Source organism: Panthera leo, chromosome A2, assembly GCF_018350215.1.
Source record: "Panthera leo isolate Ple1 chromosome A2, P.leo_Ple1_pat1.1, whole genome shotgun sequence".
NCBI classification, from domain to species: domain Eukaryota; kingdom Metazoa; phylum Chordata; class Mammalia; order Carnivora; family Felidae; genus Panthera; species Panthera leo.
The window spans coordinates 145,985,434-146,005,153 of record NC_056680.1 but is presented as its reverse complement, the minus strand read 5'-3'; the positions used below and the strand labels follow the sequence as shown (position 1 = coordinate 146,005,153).

At 35.3% G+C, this 19,720-nt stretch overlaps 1 protein-coding gene across 2 annotated transcripts in view; it reads right to left on the bottom strand.

Moving 5' to 3' along the window:
- MKLN1 (muskelin 1) overlaps positions 1 to 19,720 on the bottom strand; it is a 212,545-nt gene that overhangs the window by 43,353 nt on the left and 149,472 nt on the right. For both annotated transcript variants that reach the window (XM_042924831.1, XM_042924822.1), the window contains exons 10-12: positions 17,381 to 17,593; positions 10,285 to 10,506; positions 7,446 to 7,575 (exon numbers count right to left, since the gene is read on the bottom strand). In XM_042924831.1, the coding sequence (XP_042780765.1) occupies positions 7,446 to 7,575; positions 10,285 to 10,506; positions 17,381 to 17,593 (565 nt within the window). The remainder of the gene's footprint in view (positions 1 to 7,445; positions 7,576 to 10,284; positions 10,507 to 17,380; positions 17,594 to 19,720) is intronic.

Genomic DNA, 19,720 nt, shown 5'->3' with positions numbered 1-19,720 from the left:
AGCCTAAGTGGGACACTTAACTGACTGAGCCACCCAGGCACCCTGATAATAGAGGTATTTTTGAAGTCATTTCAATTCTTGAGGAAGATACATTATTCCATTAATTCATAAACTAATCTCAACTCTACTTTTGCTTCCTGATCCAAAGAACATATTATTAATCGCTTTAGTTAAGACACAGGAAAAATACAATTTTAGAACTGTCATGGACACATAAGTTTAATAAAAACAGCTTTCTAAAAATTGTTTTTTAGGATAGTTTCAGGTTTAAGTAAAAGAAAACCTGAATAACAGTTAATTGGCTCATATAACAAAATTTTGCAGGTAGGCAGTTCCAGGATTGTTTCAGCAATTCAACCAAATCATGGTGCTAGGTTAGTTAACATCCCTACAATTCTCTTGGCCTTCCTTTCATTTCTGAAAGTTGCCAGTACCAGCTCTAAGCATTACATCCTTTCATACTACCTGTTCTGTTCCATTCCATTGACCTGTACAAAACTGTACCTTTATAAGTATCTGGTAGTGTTAATACCACTTCATTACCTTCCATTTTCAAAACTGTCTCTAGTGTTCTTGCATGTTTGTTTCTACTGGCAAACTGTAATTCCCATTTACTATCAAATGACCTAAATTTTATATTAAAAATATGAGGGGCACCTGGGTGGCTCAGCCATTTAAGCATCCGAATCTTGGTTTTGGCTCAGGTCATGATCACATGGTTCATGAGTTCAAGCCCCACATCAGGCTCCGTGATGACAGGGCGGAGCCTTCTTGGGATTCTCTTTCTCTACCCCTCCCCTGCTTGAGCTGTCTCTCAAAATAAATAAACTTAAAATATATTTATAAGCTTGTAACTAAGCAAAAACACCTCTGGGAGAGTGGAAGGGGGCATTATAGAAAGTTTATTAACTATAACATTGAGAGAAAAAAAGTACATAATCCAATTTTATCAGAATAATGGCACAAGTGGAAAAGATGCTAAATGGAAAGCAATGAAACCCATTATACTGAAAATAAGCACTACCGTTACCTAGCTCAGTAACTAATCTATGTTAATGACAACAACTCATTAGCTTCAGAATCTTCTCTATATGGCTGAATTAGCCTGATTTAGTTAATTGATAAAGTCTAAAAGGATATAAACCATAACGATTTATTCTATATAATTACATTCATACAAACACATACACTCTGTTATTAAAAAACAATGCCAATAATGTCAATGTTTGACCAATTCTGAAAGTTGAACTAAAAATCAGTAAGATTTTAAGGTTTTCATGAAAATATGTTTATAGCTAAATCAGATCTTGCAGACGTTACAAGCTTAGCCCTCATGTTACTTTCACAGCCTGATAGCAGAAGGGAATGAAATTTAACTGTCAAAATTTTGGAGCTAGATGAGGCCTTAAGATCAACTGGTTCAATCTCCTCATTTTCAGATGAATAATCAGGCCCAGAGGAATTATGCATATAATTCTGCCAAAGTTGCAGAGGGATGAGTGGCAGACCCAGAAGAAGAGAGACCAAGTTTTCTGATTCTCAATTGACTATTCTTTCAATTATACCAATCTGTCACTATGGTTAGAACAGAATGGAATAAACAGTGACAGATGTGGGAAAATACAGTCAACAGATGTTAAGGAACAAAACAAGTAAACACATAACTACTAGAAGAACAGGGATTAGGTTGTAAGAGCTCTGTATCACCAAAGCTCGACTTAGCATCTGGCAAATGGTAAAGACTCGATCTGTGTGTGTTACCTTGAATAATACAGATATGAGAAAGTAATCCTATTACAATAAACTGAGTTTCTATAGCAAACTATAAAGCTCTGGTGGTGTAACAGACTATCTTCTAAACATAATTTTCAATTAGTGTTAAATACAGAGCTTACATATGGGGAGTCTGCTAAATCCCCTGTGCTTGCCAAAAGTTATTCAGAAATAAACCCAAATTTTGGATGTGCTGAATTTTGATGTAATTATGTATGTGTTAGACACAATACTAATAAATCTCTTCTTTCTAAGCAGCTGCCAATCCGCTGATTTAAGTTGTAATCTCCTTCTGAGGGGAGCATAAAATTGTTATACTTTAGTAACAGTTGAGGTTTCTTTAGATCTTGAGATGTTAAATCTAAGACAATTCATTTAAATAACTGTAAAGAGCAACATTTAAGATTTTATAGTATCTGATACAAAAAATTATAATAAGCAGCAGTAATTTTACAATTACATATGCCGTCTCTAATTGGTGATCTTAATAGTTCAAATTTCTTCTATGATTTCAAACAATCCAATTTGAAACTCACATCATAAATGCAGTTTTAATCAAATAACCCACATTACTGAATCATAGATAAACATAGTAATTATATGTTAAGTCCATCTCAAATTACAGTAATTAACTGTAGTAGAAAAGCTTTAGAAGAACAGTTAATAAACAGACTGTTTAAATAAGCTACAGAGCATCCATGTAATGGAACAAAACTGGTGCTTTCCAAGAATATTTAATAATGTGGAAATTTAAATAGTATCCTGCCTTGTCCTTAGAAGGACTTTTCATGGCTTAAAAATAATAATCTAGTAAGGTAAAATTAAATGGACTTTTAAAAATCAGGTGAAAGTAATCCTATGGGAGGACAATACAATATAACATAGTTCTGACATGAGGTTTTCTGATTGGTCTAACTTAATCCAGTGAAAGATTTTTTAGGAGATCTGGAGTACTGAAAAGACTGAACGCTCTTTAGGCAATCTTGATTAAAGTCTATGTACTTCAGATAAGCTTTTCACAGGTTTGGAAAAGCAGTCAAGATTATACTGTCAGATGAGTATCTAGAATTGTGTTTACAAGGAATATTAAAACCACATGCTTTAACCCTTCACCTGGGCTTGAGGAGTTAGAGAATTTCAGGAGACAATGATTTGTAAGCTAAGACCTGAGACACGAGCACAACATAGCTACACTTTGGAAGTCAGAGGGAAGAGTGATTCAGGTAAGGAGAAGAGCATGGGCAGAAACCCAAAGGCAAGAAAAAGTACTGTATCTATAAAGAATTAATATTCAGTAGTCATAAAACAAAGAATTGGTGGAAAGGTGAAGGTGGATCCTAAAAATACGGCTGCAGAACTAAGGTGGGGCATATCATAAAGGAATCTGAGAGCAGGCTGAGTTTAGACCTAATCCTGAGGGCAAGGGAAAAAATTTTAATCAAGGAAGAAGACCTATCAAGTTGACATTTTAAAAAGATTTTTTTTTATCTCGCTAACACTAATCAAAGGTAAGGTTGTTAATCTACTTCTTTGTTCTCCCCATACACAACTGTAAGCTCTAGGAAGACAGAGCCCTTATTCCCAATTGTGATCTCTAGCACTTAGCTTGTACCTAGCACCTAGTAGGTGCTAGATACAAAAAGTATCTGTTGAGTAAATGTTAAAACATATGATTCTGCACTTCACTGGTAACACAAAACTGCTATATTCTGCCTGCAGTATGGAGAAAGACTTGGGGGGAGAGGTGGGGTACACAAGAAGAGGAAGACCACTTATTATAGTCAAGTGTAATCAAGTAAATATTTATCAACTATATTCTCAACACAAAATGACTATAGTAAATACAAGAACTTGATAAGCCTTTGAGAGGTTTTAATGAAATAATCAATGTAACAGTCTCTGTTCAGAGTATATATGTTTTCAGGGCCCCTGGCTGGCTCAGTCGATGGAGCAAGCAGCTCTTGATCTCAGGGTTGTGACTTTGAGATTACTTAAAAATAAAATCTTTTAAAAACAAATAGACAAACCAAAAAAGAAGAAGAAGAAGAAGAGGAGGAAGATCAGGAAGACAGGCCAAACAGGTGATGACAGCCCACACTAGTGAGGTTGCAATGGGACAGAGAAAAGATGGAGGTAAAACTAGCATGAGTTAATTACTGAATAGATCAGTGAACCTACAGGTAGCACTGGCAGACTCTCGTGAAAATTGAGGTACCCAACAGTAACACCAGCTGAAACTAGAGGGTCAATCTGGCCACGAGCAGGGATACTACATAATTTTGGTTACTTATAGACACACAAGCTAAGGCTGAGAAATTAGGTAACTTGTCCAAGGTGACATGACTACAAACTGAAATGGGCTGTGGAGAGGTAACACAGTGGTTCTCAATTCTGGCCACAGGAGTATCAGAAACCCAGGAGGGGAGGGGAGTGAGGGGAGACAGACAGAGATACATGGGTGGGGGGTAGAGAGGAAGGGACAAATGGGAAGGAAGAGAAAAAAAAGAAGGAAAGGAGGAGAGGGAGAGAGACGAGGAAGGGGAGAGAAGGAAGGAGGGAGGAAGATGGAGAAAAAGTAAGAAAAACAAAAATGAGAAGAATGGGATTTCAGTTTCATTTGAACACACCCGACAGAGCTGCTGAGGTTCCACAATTCTAAGTAAAACCACAACACTGTTAGGCGGGAAAACTTCCTAAGTATGTAGTCTAGCCAGATGCTCAACTCTGCCAGAAAAATCCTCTCTTAAAGCACCATACAACCTTTGGACGCTGCAACTTGTAGACATTGTCAAAATTAAGCACTTGGAAAATGTGTATCTGGACAAAAGAGTGATATTTGGACAAAAGAGTGATATTTTCAAAACTTCAATTAATCAGATCATGACCCTGGCATTAAACTTTTCAATAAATTCCTATTCTATTTAGGAAATAGGAAAGAAATCCACATTTCTTGCATTTGTACAAGGCACTGAATAATCAGTCTTAACCAGTTTGCTAACCTCATTTCATACCAACTCTCCCCACCCTCAACTAGCACCAGCCCCATCTCTTTCTGGAATACGTTAAGTTCTTTCCTGCTTTGGGACCTTTGTACTCGCTCTTCTCTCACTTCTTAATGTGGTTCTTCCTAACTCTACTTCTCATCTTAAATCTTAAAGATGACCTCTGCAGAGATGGTTTCCAACCTGCTTTATCTACATGGGACATGCCTTATTCTCATGGAAGGTTTCTTCACAGCACTGAATGGCAACTGCAAGTCTCTCCAGTAGCATGTGAGTCCTCTAAGAGGAGGGATCTTAACCCCCAGGCCCACAGCTATTCCTCAAAGTTCTTAAACATAAACAGCATACGGAAGGCACCAAAATATGTTAGGAGGGAAGACAAGAGAGGGTCAAACTTAGATGTCAGCAGATGACCAACAAATATCATTAAATTAATGAATAAACTTGCTTGCATGAAATAATTCACCATAAATCAATTAAAAATTAAAGAACACGTAGCAAAACTGGTGATTCTGATTTCACAGAAGTTGACTATAGCAATAATTAGGGAATGAATCCACACTTGTCTTTTTTCCTAATACTTCTAGTCCACGGTAGTAAAACCATATGATGAAAAAATATCAGCACAATTTAATGTTAATTTAAAAATTGACTATAAAATTCTGCAAAGTTTCATAAAATAAATACCTTTTTTTGAGAAACTGTTTAAAACAATTTTAATATTTATGTATTGTTGAGAGAGAGAGAGCATGCACGCACGTGAGCGAGCGAGCAGAGGACGGGCAGAGAGAGAGGGAGACACAGAATCTGAAGCAGCTCCAGGCTCTGAGCTGTCAGCACAGAGCCCGACACGGTGCTCAAAGTCACCAGCCATGAGATCATGACTTGAGCTGAAGTCAGACGTTCAACTGCCTGAGCCACCCAGGTACCCCTGGGAAACTGTATTATTATTATTTTATTGTTAAGGAATCCACTTCTATGACTATCATGAGGCCCAGGCTGGGTTAAGAGTAATGAGTCCTGGAGGTAACTACACCAGACTCTGAACTTTCTGGTTATAAGCACTGTATTCTCTCTCTACCTCAGCTGAAAACCCAGACTCAGGAGGCCTCAATCCCTGCTTCTCTATTCCCAGAAGATGCCAAAGCCAACTCTAAGAGGCTTTTTCAGAGAAGAAGACGTCTTTGCCTTCCCAGAAGACAAACCCTTTACTTTGCTTTATGAGTCACAATAAATATTCAAAAACTAGACAGAAATATACCAAAATGATAACAGATTATGTCTGGATAGTTTGATACATTTTCTTTTTTTTTGCATCTTTCTAATATTTTCCAAATTCTCTACATATTATTACTTTTATAATGAAAACAAAATTGAACAAAAAAAATAATTATCACATGTTGCTGGCTCTAAAGCTAGCCATAACCGTAAGCAAAGCATTATCCTGATCAATTCTGCAAATTACTATATAATAACAACTAATCTTGAAAAATCTCCAAATGATTGTCATTAGAGCTTACTTAGAGTGAATTTTTGTACTAGGTCTTTGCTACTATCACTGTTGCTACTATCACACTTTGCTACTATCTTGGAAGTAGCTTAAGTATGGTGGAAAAAAAACACCTCTGTACTCATTTCCCCCAGAAAATAAAGCTCTAGCCTCTGTCTAGTAAGAAATATGGGAAAAGAGTCCTAAGGGTCCCTTCATGCCCACTTTTTAAGTATGGTGCTCTTTTGTCAAAAAAATTTTTTTAAGTTTTTCCTCATTAATATCAACTATTTTAATAAAAAGGTCTATTTTCCTAAATAATAGCTATGGGGTGCCTGGGTGGTTCAGTTGGTTAAGTGTCTGACTTTGGCTGAGGTCATGATCTTGCAGTTTGTGAGTTTGAGCTCCACGCTGGGCTCTGTGCAGACAGCTCAGAGCCTGGAGTCTGCTTCGAGCCTGTGTGTGTGTGTCTCTCTCTCAAAAATAAACATTAAAAAATTTTTTTAAAAAAGCTAAAAGAAAAAAAAAGCAAGCTGATCTAATTTCTCAAATTAGACATTTCAAACCATTGGGTCTTAAACAAATATTATTCTTCTGTGTGTAATAGTCACAGGGTAACTATGTAAATTATTATCCAAAATAAGACACTTGAGAGTGAATGGGGCACTATTAATAACCATGCAGGGCAATATGCATAACACTGGGACTATCTCAAGCAAATCAATCACCCTAGTACTTAGGAGAATAACTTGGATGCTGAGCTTGCAAACTTAAAAGGCATTACCAGTTACATTAGGTCCTCCCTCAGAAAAAGACATACTCTATCATGCTAGTGCCTGTTATATTAGTCACTATAGTAAAAGCAGAAGGTGGAAAGGATTAGCAAAAATAGAGTAAGATAGTTTTTAAGATACTAATTTTTGCAAAGCCCCTCCACCAAACAAGCACACACATAAATAATATCTTTAGAAATTTATAAAAGGAAATAATATAATAACATATATTTTAAACAGCTAAAACTGAATAATTTAGCTGGTAGATTTTTCTTCCTCTTACTCAGAATTACTTCAATTAAAGACACAGGGAAAGGGTGAAGAATGGTTAGAAAGAAAAGCTAATGGTCTACAGTCTTCTTTCTAAAGTAGCTAAGACGCGAGAGAAGAATCACTAAACGCCTTTACCCATTCCAGAGTCTTTCTTGGTGCCATCTGATATTATGTCTACATGATCAGAGTCCACATCATAACTAAAGAAATCATTCAAATAGGTCTTCGATCGCTGGCCACCAAATACATATAAGCAACGATTTTTCTGAAAAATAAGGAAAAAAGGGCAAAGAAGGGAGAAAGTGGTCACTTCCATGAAGAATTCAGAGTGATCCTTTTAAAATTGAAACCTCTATAAAAGCCATTTTATGACAGATCCCATGCAATGGAGTACTGTGCTGGTATAAAGAGGGATGATGAAGTTCTCTCATACTAAGAGGTGGTGATCTCTAGGATACCCTATGAAAGTAAAAACGCAAGGTATAGAATAATGTATACAGTGCTTCCTTTGCATAAGAAAGGGAAAAAAGGAATATGTATATGTTTGTTTCTTTCTTCAAAAAGAAACAAAGGAAAGAAAGTAATAAAAGACCTTTATGAGAAGGGACAAAGCAGGAAGACAGGGATAGAGAAATCTGATCACTCCAAAAGTATGGTTTTGCCTTTAGAACCATGTATACTGTTTTTATTTAATTAGAAAACAAAATTAACTCAAAAGAAAAAAACAATCTCTGAAATTTGAAAAACAATGAAATAAATCTATCTGTACATAAAGATATGACCACACAGGGACATGATCACACAGAGAAATAGTATTTCTAGTGATTTTAATTCATGTTTTTTGACTCTCCATCCCTAGCTATATCCTAAACAGAAAAATGAGAAAGCAACCTGAAACAACATTCAGTAATTTTTGTTAGTTCTGTGATTCTGTAACTATTACAGAAAAACAGAACAAATAATGTAATATTGCCATTAAGAAGGATTTTAACCTTAAAAGATACACAAATACAAAATCAAAAGGATATTAAATTTTAAAACTCTATGATTTTTAATTTGAATTGGCCATGTTAGTAGGAACTAATGACTTAATTTTTCTCTTACTAAAAAGATATATAGATATGCGCATATATACATATAGCTATATGTGTATATAGCTCTATGTGCGTGTATAGTGGGAAGGGGGCACTCTTGGACAAAGAGAAAAATTGGGGCATCAAGAATAATGACAGCACTGGATTAAACACATCAAATATATAAGTCCACAAGTTCATAATAATGCTTAAAAAAATACACTGGTTAACTGTGGAGCCTCAGCTTATCAATATGAAAAGGTGACAAAGAGAAAAAAATCAAGTATTTTTCTGTGTGGTGTACACATTAGGGTAGCCAAATCGTTAATGAGGGTAAGTTTTTAATATCAGAATCAATTAATAAATACAGAATAAATAACATAATTAGAAAAATCTGTTTCACAAACCCTACACAATGATTATCAATGACTGCAAAAACCATTCAGTAAAAAGTTGACAAGAAACTTTATTACTGATCAATCAGGCTGTAACACCTAAACCCACAGAATATTCTTAACATCACCAAAAGTATGACAACTACACATTAAATGCCTCTTGACATTTTGCAATCAGACCATCTTTTAAGTATTCTTGCACCCCTCTTTTTGCCTTCCCTGCCTCCAAAAAAAGAGAATCTAAAATGAATGAAGCCTCTAGATCTAACTACCAGCTTACAGGAAATATAGAGACTAGACAATCACAACACTACAAGGATAAAATTAGCCAAATCAAGAATACAGGAAATTTGAGAGCACACATGATTCAGTTTAACAAGTAAATAAATGGCATGCAAGGGGGAAAAAATAGGAGCAGGGAGTACTGTTATGGCTTAAAAGAAATCTCAGAGACATAACAACCAAAAACAATACACAGATCTTTTTTAGAGCCTGACTTGCCGAAACCTACTATAAAAAGGTATTTTTCAGTATTTCAGAAAACAAAAAAAAATGCAAACTATATATTAATGATAATATGAACTTGCTGGTGCTTTGGTTCAGTATTATAATGGTATCGTAATTATGTTTATAAAAAGTCCTTATCTGTTAGAGATACACTACCATATTTACAGGTGTAATGATACATTGTCTGGGATTTGCCTTAAAATACCCCAGCACAAAATTTAAGAATAAACTTAAAAAATCTACTCCTGAAATCGCTGTTGCACTATATGCTAACCAACTTGGATGTAAATTAAAACATAAATTAATTAAAAAAATAAACTTAAAAATCAGAGAAACATCAAAGAAAGAAGTGAAATATTAAGTGAGGCAGATATATGAAAAATGAATAGTGGAATATTGCTAATTGTTGAGACAGATAAATAAGTACACAGGAATTTATTACATTCTTCTCTATACTTTGATATATGTTCAAAATAGCCCACAGTATGTTTTTAAAGTTATGTTCACAGAAAGAAGCCCAGGTTTTCATTATAACATCTGAAAAGGTAAAACAAGTGTTTCTATATTGGTTTTGCTGATAAATTTAAATTCTAATTCTATACAGTCAATTCTTAATTCCTCACACTTAATGGAGAGTGGCAGAGAGGACAAGAGAACAATTGATCTTCTAGTTACTAAGAGAAATCAGTAAGTAGAAAGGTATTAAGAAAGAGAAATAGCTACAGTATCTGTATAAGCAGTAAAGTTAGTCATACAAGTGCCTTGATTAATAGCTGAGTAATAACTATTAAGGAATTACTAGGTTAGTGGCAAGAGTCTCATAATTACCAAACAGTACACTGGCTAAGGAAGTTTTATTTTTGCCTCTCATTGCTAACACTAATCATTTATTTTTAATAAAAAGTTTTGATCTCTTTCTGAAGATTTAGATTTTACTATTCCTTTTCCTATTGAGATATACATGACAAAATAAGAATACGATATATAGAATATTCTTACTGAGTGGAATAGCATGCAGTGTCCTATCCGAGACTGGATGTCCTCAGGCCCAGCATTACAGGAGTCCTCTCGAAGAAGTTTCCAAGTTTGACATTGACAGTTGAAAGCAAACAACCCACTGAACTGTGGTTCACTGGCTCTGCTGTCGTCTACGCTGCCATTACATGTCAAAATTCTACCACCAAAGGTGTAGATCATATGTTTTTCTGAATCCATACACATCTATCAGAACAAGACAAGATTGAAGAGTTATAGATTGTTCCTGTCATATGTGCTAAAATGAAACCAACGTGTGCAGTTTTAGATTCTCAAAAAACTAAACTTTGCCTTAATAACCCTAAATAGCACCCTTGATTACCGTGTGCACTTAATGTAATAATGCTCACCATCTGCAGAGATTCAGGATGGATTCCTTAATACTTGGTCAGGTTTCCATTTTTCCCAGTGAGAGTAAAATATATAGGGTTAAAGAGCTTTATGCTTTCTTTAAACTGTGTAATTTTTACCAAACCAATCAATAATACATGAAGTGCTAAGTTATACCTAAGATTGAATACTGATCATACTCTATGGGTAAAGTGATCACACCCTCCTGTTCATCCTCCTTATAAAAAAACTCCCTTCTTTCTATTCTAGGCAAGCATCCATCCTATTAATTTTGCTACCATTTAATCAGACAGCAGATATGTCAATAAGAGTGACACAGCTGAATTCATCTTTCTGTATTTATTTTGCAAAACTCTTCAGATTATGTTGCTACAAAATAGCAAAAACAAAGACATTTGCAGTCAATCCAGACTGACTTCTGTGGTGATAACTTTACCTCCTTTAACACACTACATATTTAATTTTCTTTGATGTATGTTTTGCAATTTATGTTCAAAAGCCAACCTTGATTCTTTCATTCTTTCCACTCAAGGAGATCATGGCTTTTCATAAAAGTATCTCTGAGAAAAAAGCCATATGCCGCAAGACAATAAGAACCAAATTCTATTTCAAAGTGGATAGACAAACTGGACAAATTCTACGTAAGTCCAAGTTGGGAATCAGATGTTGAACACAAGTGGCACTGATATACAAAAACATCTATTTTTTTGGCCAAAGCACAAATACCAGCCATTGTATGCTCAATTTTCTCTTCCCATCAAATTGTGATATTCATCTATTTTTGTACTGTTTTCAGGAAAAACCTATTTTAAATATAAATTTTATTTTTTAAATTCATATTAAAAAGAAAAGATTCTAGCATCTCCTAATTTTCCCCTAACCACTAAAAAAGATCCAGTCACTTGCCAGGTTTCTGACAACCTTCCATAAATTAAGGTGAAAATCTACTATTCCTCAAGGGTGAAATCTTGGTGAATATAGTTGAAAGTATTCCCACTCTTGAGACGTTACCCTGTCTCAAGTACTTAATGCTCAGATGTCTCCAAGCACCTCAGAATCAGGTTGAAAATCTTGAGTGACTCATTATATGACCCTATTTAAATTTTCATAAATTTACAAATTCACACTATTTTTGGCCAATCTCTGTTATCCAGTCCTTATGTTTCTGCTTCATATAGCTACAAAAGGGGTTTCTATTTCCTTCTGGGGATACTGAAGTTTAATTTTAATGTGGTTATTCTCATTTGTTATTAGTGGTGAAGCATAAACATATCTTTATCTCGGTAGCTCTCTCCAGAATACCAGACCAAACCAACTCAAAAAAAAGAGTAAGATACTGTAGTAGCTTCACCAATTCTTTCTCATATCTTAGAACGAACAGGACACAAAACAGAAATAATTTTATTCCTTCAGTTCGGTTCTTCCCTGGATAAGATAAGCAGTTTCAATGAGAGTCAATTATCGAACAAAAAGTGTTAATTACCCTAGGAAACTTTATGCTGTTCAGCAGTTTATAATTTCATTTTCACTCTTAATCTCTGAAAAAATTTTCTGAACAGCTAATGATTACTAAAGTTTGTATGGTAATATTAACATCTTTTCTCTGAAGATTTCCAGAGATCACCTAAGTCAAAAATTGGAACACCACTCACTCATCTACTCTATCAAGTTAGAAATTTAATTTCTAAAATCAAATAGTGGATAGTCACTTATTCCACGCCCCAATGTTTTAAAATCCAAGAGTCTTTATTTTACTCTATCAAATGAATACAACATTGGCTAGGATTACCCTGGGTTCAAAATAATTCTCTCCTCACAAAATTTCAAGCTTTCAAAGCAGTGTTGCCCAAACCACCAACCTCTAAAAACGCCTCATACTAATCTGATCCTTGCTTACTTACAAAGGTAACCAGTTTCCTCTCTGCAGCCTTTAGGATTTTCTCTTAATTCCTGGTTCTAAAATTTCATTAAGGAAGTATCCAGGTAGGGATAGTTTTACTTCATTCATCCTAATCTGTCCCTGGTGTTTTAATTCTAAAACCTGTCTTTCTTCAGCTCTGAGTTTTTTTCCTTTTTAACCTTGAGGTTTGCTGTTTTTGGTTTGCCTCCATTCTTTTTCTAGAACTCCTATTAGGTGGATATTGGAACTTCAGGATCTTTTCTCTTTTCCTTAACATTTCTCTCATAATTTCAGCTAATTTAGTAACCACTTAAAGGTGAGAGCTTTTTAATCAATTCACTGAGATTGCTGTTCTGCTGTCAAATCTTTAACTTATATTTTTTCTAGATACTTCTTTATCATGGATGAAACAGCCTTCCGAGTTACTCTAAAAACATCACTTAAATTTATCTTAAAGGCTTCTTCAGTTTACAGTTCTAGCTGTTTTTGTTAATTCTTACTTTGCTGAATTCAGTACCCCTGTCTCATGGTATTAATTATTTGGAATTTTTTAGCTGCTGTTATAGGCCTTTTTGTATCTGTGAATCCCTATTCATCCGCCTCTTCATATCCAGCAGCCTTCCCCAAGGGAGCCGGTGGGGAGAAATGAGACATGATGCCGTCAAGGGCGCCAGAGCAGCTCTCCATTGCCTCCTGGGAGTACTGTTCCATCATTCCAGCTCCAGTGTCTATGCTCAACACCTGATCTGTAGACAATTATCAAAGGTAAGTGCTGCTCAGTCAAATTGGAAAATGCCCTGCTGTTCAGTCACCAATTGTTCATCTAATACTTGCCCTAGCTATATACACTTTGAGACTCAAGGAATTCTCCCCATTTTTTTTTAAGTTCCCCAAGGACACTCTTTCTTGTTTATTAACATTACTACCAGTGTATTCTTTTGCATTTCATAGATTGTGGGGCAGAAGGGCAGTAAAAGTATACATTCAGCCTGACAATGATCTAGTGGCCCGGGGAGAATGTTAATGAGCTGAGATCTCCAATGCTTTGATTAAAGTTTCTCCAGCCACTTCTTGGTTAGATTGTATTCTATTTTCTAGTAATTTCCCCCAAAATGTTTATACTTGAAGGACAATTTGGCTTGATATAAAACCCTTGACTCACACTGTCTTTTCTTGAATACCTTCTAGATGTTGCTCTATTGCCTCTCTTGGCATTGAACATAGCTGTAGAAAAATCTGACACCAGTCTCATTTGATTTCTCTTCTAGGTGACTTGATAAGTTTGCCTAGCTGCATCAAAATGCTCTATCTTTGAAATTCAATATACCTTAGAGTTGAATGTCTAGGTCAATTTCCCCTGAAGATAGCATGCCCTTTCGATATGTAAGTAGTCTTGAATTAATTATTAATAAATATTTATTCTATTCCACGGTCTTGGTTTTCTTCTTTAATGTCTCCAATTATGTGTATGTTGGCTCTCTTTTGACTGCATTCTCCATCTATAATTTTCTGGCTAATCCTTTTTAAGTCTTTTTTCTGTTTTCTTTATCAGCTCTTCTTATTTCTATGCTATATGACACTTACCTATTCTTTACACACCTTGTAGATTATTGTTACTTTCTGGAAGTGCCAATATAATTTTCTTTAATCTCTTTCCTGAATTTTATCAGGCCCACTTTCACTTGCACCTATTATTTGGCCATCTCATCTGCATTCTTGAACTTATGCTTTGTAGTCTCCTTGACAGTTGCAAGCTTCATTAAGCCATTTAATTCATTTTAGAATACTGGGATATAATTTTTCACCTGCTGTTACATGAAGGAAAGTTTTGCTGGTTCTTTTTCTTCTTACTGTTTTTCTTCAGAGTACCTCTCTAAAGATTTGGTGTTTATTGCTTTTTCATTTTTCATATTTAAATGAGTTGAACTTCCCTGGATGGGATAACAGAAGGTTCCTATAACAGAAGGGTGATGCTCTTGCTCCAGGATTCTCTCCTCTGCTGCTACTGAATTAAATGACTTCTTTAAAACCTGGTGCTACTGTGAAGTCACGTTATCTCTAACTACAAACCTTATCTGGTTTGGGGGGGGGGGGGGGTTCTGTTTCATGCCTTGAGCTCTCCCCTATTACACTGTTGTGGGCTTCAACACTGGTTCTGGGTATTTCAGTTGTTTCTGGCTAAACTTACAAGGAATTGGGAGTCGTGGGTTTTCTCTGGCTCCTGGTTTTACTGAAATGTGACTTGTGGGGGTGTTTTTCCTTAATCTTTTTGTTTGGTTCTCATTGTTACTGAAAATCATACAAAGAAACAACTTGGAAAATTTCAGAACTAAGCTACCACTGTGATCTTAAGAAATCCAAAAGCTTTAAATTTTAGGGTTTTTTTTATGTTAAAATTCAAAATGGCAAAGTAACTTCTAAACATGTCTTCATGCCTCTAGCTTTCTCACGTTCTTCTCAAATTTGAATGTGAAGTGTCAAGTCTTAATGTGTCATAAATGACCCTAGGTAATTTTTGGAGTAAGTTCCAACGTATAGTTTTATTTGTATAAAATCGAATACAAAATGAAGACTTATAAAGATTGTGTTAATTCGTGAAATTCTGGCTTCTTCACCCCTAGTGTTCTTCTATTACATCTAATCAGATGAAAATCAAGCATCATGTAACAGAACCTAGCTTCCAAAGAACATTCAATTTTATTAAAGTCAAGACAAACCAAGGTCACACACAAGGACAATAAATGTGCTCCACTCACACTACCCCTGAGCTATTCTTTTTTCAATCTATAAAAAGAAAGACATAAGCATCTTTTGTAAAAGAAATTTGTAACCAGTTGGAAGAAAATAAATGGTTTCCCTAACAGTGTTATCTGCTGATGCTCTGTTTTTAAAAGATCGGAACCAGCCTAACATTTTTTGGAGTATTTATTTTCCACATGAACAACACTGAAGGTGTCAGCAGGGAAGTGCAGAGCTTTGCAGAGTTCAGTTATGTAGAGCCAGCAGAAGTTCTAAATTCAATCTGGGGAATACTCTGAAGACTAACATTTTTGATTTTCTACCCACTACGCTCTTGATAGGCATAAAACCCACTCCTCTTTTCCTTACCATTCTCCTATAAAAACTACTTGTTATTATAAGTATGTCAGTAGAATAGTTTAAAGGCAAAGAATTAACAAAAACCTGCAAAGAAAATAAAGACTGGGGTTTTAATTCCTAGATAAGATATTAGGCCTCAGCTAAATTCTGTGATAATCTTAGCACCACCTATGATTTCTCAAGTACTAGATAATACTATGTTCATCAATGCAGTACTACAGAGTTTTAAAAAGTCTTTTCTCCCTCATACTACAAAAAACCCTTTGGATATGGGGTGAGCCAAGTAAAACTGCCTACAGAATTGTTACTGGTTATTGTTTTGGGTACTGACCTAAACTGATATACACTAAATATCTAAAAACAGATAATAGTGAAAATGACATTGATGGGGATAATGATGAGCATATTAAATTTTTAATATTAAAAAGGTTTACAGATCACTGTGTGTAGCCTTCTAGTTTATAGCACCATTATGTGATTTATACTGTTGCTCAGTTTAAATTTTGTTGTTGTTGTTGTTCTTTTTTAACATTTATTTATTTTTGAGAGGCAGAGGAGGCAGAGCATGAGTGGGAGAGGGAGAGGGAGAGAGAGAGAGAGAGAGAGAGGGAGACATAGAATCCAAGGTAGGCTCCAGGCTCTGAGCTGACAGCACAGAGCCCGATATGGGGGTCGAACTCACCAACTGTGAGATCATGACCTGAGCCGAAGTCGGACGCTTAACTGACTGAGCCACCCAGGCACCTTTTTAAATGTTTATTTTTTTTGAGACAGAGAGAGTGTGAGCAGGGGAGGGACAGAGAGAAAGGGAGACACAGAATCTGAAGCAGGCTCCAGGCTCTGAGCTGTCAACACAGAGCCCGATGTGGGGCTCAAACTCACAGACCATGAGATCATGACCTGAGCCAAAGTCGATGCTTAACCGACTGAGCCACTCAGGCACCCCTTATTGGTGCTCAGTTTAAACTTCATCTAGTATATGTCAAACTCCTATCTGCTTCATGATTATATACAAAAGTAAATATATTTCACTCCAATTGGAAGAAAAGCTCTGGATTTCAAATTCTCAAACTCATTATAAAATAATTTTAAATTTCTTCCAGGAATGCAGAATAAAGTTTTAAAAGTGTAAGTTGTTACTGTTATGAGTTATGACTGTTTATTATAAAATCAAAATTTGTTTTCCTAGTATGTACTGCTCCATCTACTCTCTAAAGTTTTTATAAATTAACACTTGTTCTGATATTAGTATTTTATCTTGCATCAAAAAAGAGAAAAAAATTTTATTTATTTTTTATTTTTATTTTTTTAAATTTTTTTTCTTTTTAACGTTTATTTATTTTTGAGACAGAGAGAGACAGAGCACGAACGGGGGAGGGGCAGAGAGAGAGGGAGACACAGAATCGGAAGCAGGTTCCAGGCTCTGAGCCATCAGCCCAGAGCCCGACACAGGGCTCGAACTCACGGACCGCGAGATCGTGACCTGAGCCGAAGTCGGACGCTCAACCGACTGAGCCACCCAGGCGCCCCGAGAAAAAAAATTTTAACTAACTTTATACCTACTGAAATAATAGTTACTTTTATTATCTATTATAGGTATTTATAGGAAATCACTAATACACAACACAGCATAACATGCGAAATAAACTCTAAGAGCAAGAGTTACTGAGCACTAATTAGTTCCACCATATATTTATCTGTGCACCAAACCTGATGATCAAACACCAATTTTGGCCCTCCGTCAGCAGCAGTATCCTCACTGAGTAACATCCATGTGTTTGTGTCAATGTCATAACGATAGAAGTCACTTTTCAGAGATTTGCTGTTCCTCACAGAGGAATCCAAATAACGCCCCAATGTGTAGATTTGCCTTCGCTGAATGTCAATGCACATCTTATGACATGATCTGGCGCTAGGACCATTCTGTGAGAGCAAAACAAGAAAAAAGAAAAATATTCAAAGACCAAATAATAAAAAGTAAAATTAAATGTTCTTTTTTGTTGACTTTTATTGAAAGGTTTGCAATGTAAGTCCAACACACAGTTAGATCTTACCACAGAAATGCTTAAAATCGACCAGGAAAGATGAGATGAACTATTCTGCACGTGGCACTCTGCTTATAACACTCATACGGCTTCTGTGATATACTCACTGCACTGTAGTCATTTGTGCACAGAACTCTATTCTCTAGGACATGTTAATCTAAAGACACAATTGGTCTTTTAAAATATTTCTCATTACAATTTCTCATCTGAATCTAGCACAAAACAGACACCCCAAGAATACCTAGAATTGCTGAATTTCGTAACTGGAAGGAACCTTAAAAAGATCTCTAGTTTAATAATCTCCTTTGAAAGATGAGGAAACATAACCCAAAGAGAAAAGGTATCCTGAAGACTAGTAAACTAGTGACAGCACCAGAATAAAAATCCAAATCTTTGACTTCTTCATCCATACTTCACATTATATAAAACGGACACTTCCGCTCAGACAAATAACACAATGAGGGAAACAGTATGAATAACACTATATTATCAACAAAAATTATTTAGTTGAGATCATTTGTATCACAGGACTGAATAAAAGGCAAAAAAAAAAAAATATTGCAGCATAAACAAAACAGAGTTCATGGAAAAAAAAGAACTTCAATTGGGCAGGATTTGATTAGTTGAAAGGGGAAAAGGAGAGATTTAATATTTGTTAAATATGTCCTAAATTCTATGTTACAATATTTGTTAAATATGTCCTAAGTTCTATGTATACTAATTACGACATGTCTATGTATATTTCATTCAATCCACATAACTCTATAAGGAAATATTACCATTTCATAGATTCTAAGTAATCTGTTCAGTGTAACAACTAGGAAAACAGAGAATCTAAGCTTCAGTGTAACTAGAACCAAAAACTGTGTTCTTTCCACTCTTCTAGATTAGTTTTCCACAAGATAAGAGAAACAAAAGCAAAAACAGACTGAATACAATGTGTGTGGTTATGGCTGAGATGAAGAATTCCTACTGCAGAAATAAGAGTTGAAGAGTAATGCAGAAATAGAAGCCTGGTGAATGACTGACAGAGGAGACTGGATATAACCTCACAGGCAGTAAAGGACTATCATGGGTTTCTAGAGCAGGATAGAACATTAAAAAAGCAGTATTATAAAAAGAGCATTCTAGCACTGTTAGATTAAATGAATAAAGATATTAGGCAGGAAGAATAATTTGACATTAGTGTTATGAATCTAGATGTTAAGTTGATTTGAATCTGCACTTTAGTATTCATACTAAATACTATTTTAAAACTTATTTTTAAAGATTTTTGCCAAAGAAAATCTCCAGCAGATAAGGCGGAAATATTATTTTTTGAAAGAATTTTCTCCCTAATTAATCTCAAAAACAAAGATAGGGTAATGCATAATAAATCTATGCCATATATTCTAGAATGTGAAATTTGAAATTTTATTAGGGGAGGTAACAGAACTTCTTGCTTCAGCTTAATTAGCCTAATTGCGATTAAAATGAGTAAATTATACTCTTAATATGAAGAAAAATGGAAATAAAAAATAGGAACCAAGAGAATAGAAAACAGACAAAAAAATTGAGATAATTAACAAAGTTGGTTTCCTTAAAGATTAGAATTATAAATCACTAGCAAGACTAATTTTTTAAAAACGAAGAGAAAACACAAATTGCCAAATATGAGAAATGAAAGCAGGAACATAACTTACAGGCTCACTAGAAGTTAAAAAGAAAATAAGGGACCATTATGAAAAAACCTAGGTAAAATCTGACAATGTTGATAAAATGGACATATTCCTTGAAAAACTGTAAACTTACCAAAATTGACATGAGATAAAAGAGAAAATCTGAAGTCACTATATCTACTGAAAAATTGATTTCATAATTTAAAAACTTCCCATAGCGACCCCTGGGTGGCTCAGTCCGTTAAGCCACTCTTGGTTTCAGCTCGGGTCATGACCTCACAATTTGTGGGTTTGAGCCCCACATCAGGCTCTGTGTTGGCAGTGTGGAGCATGCTTGGGATTCCCTG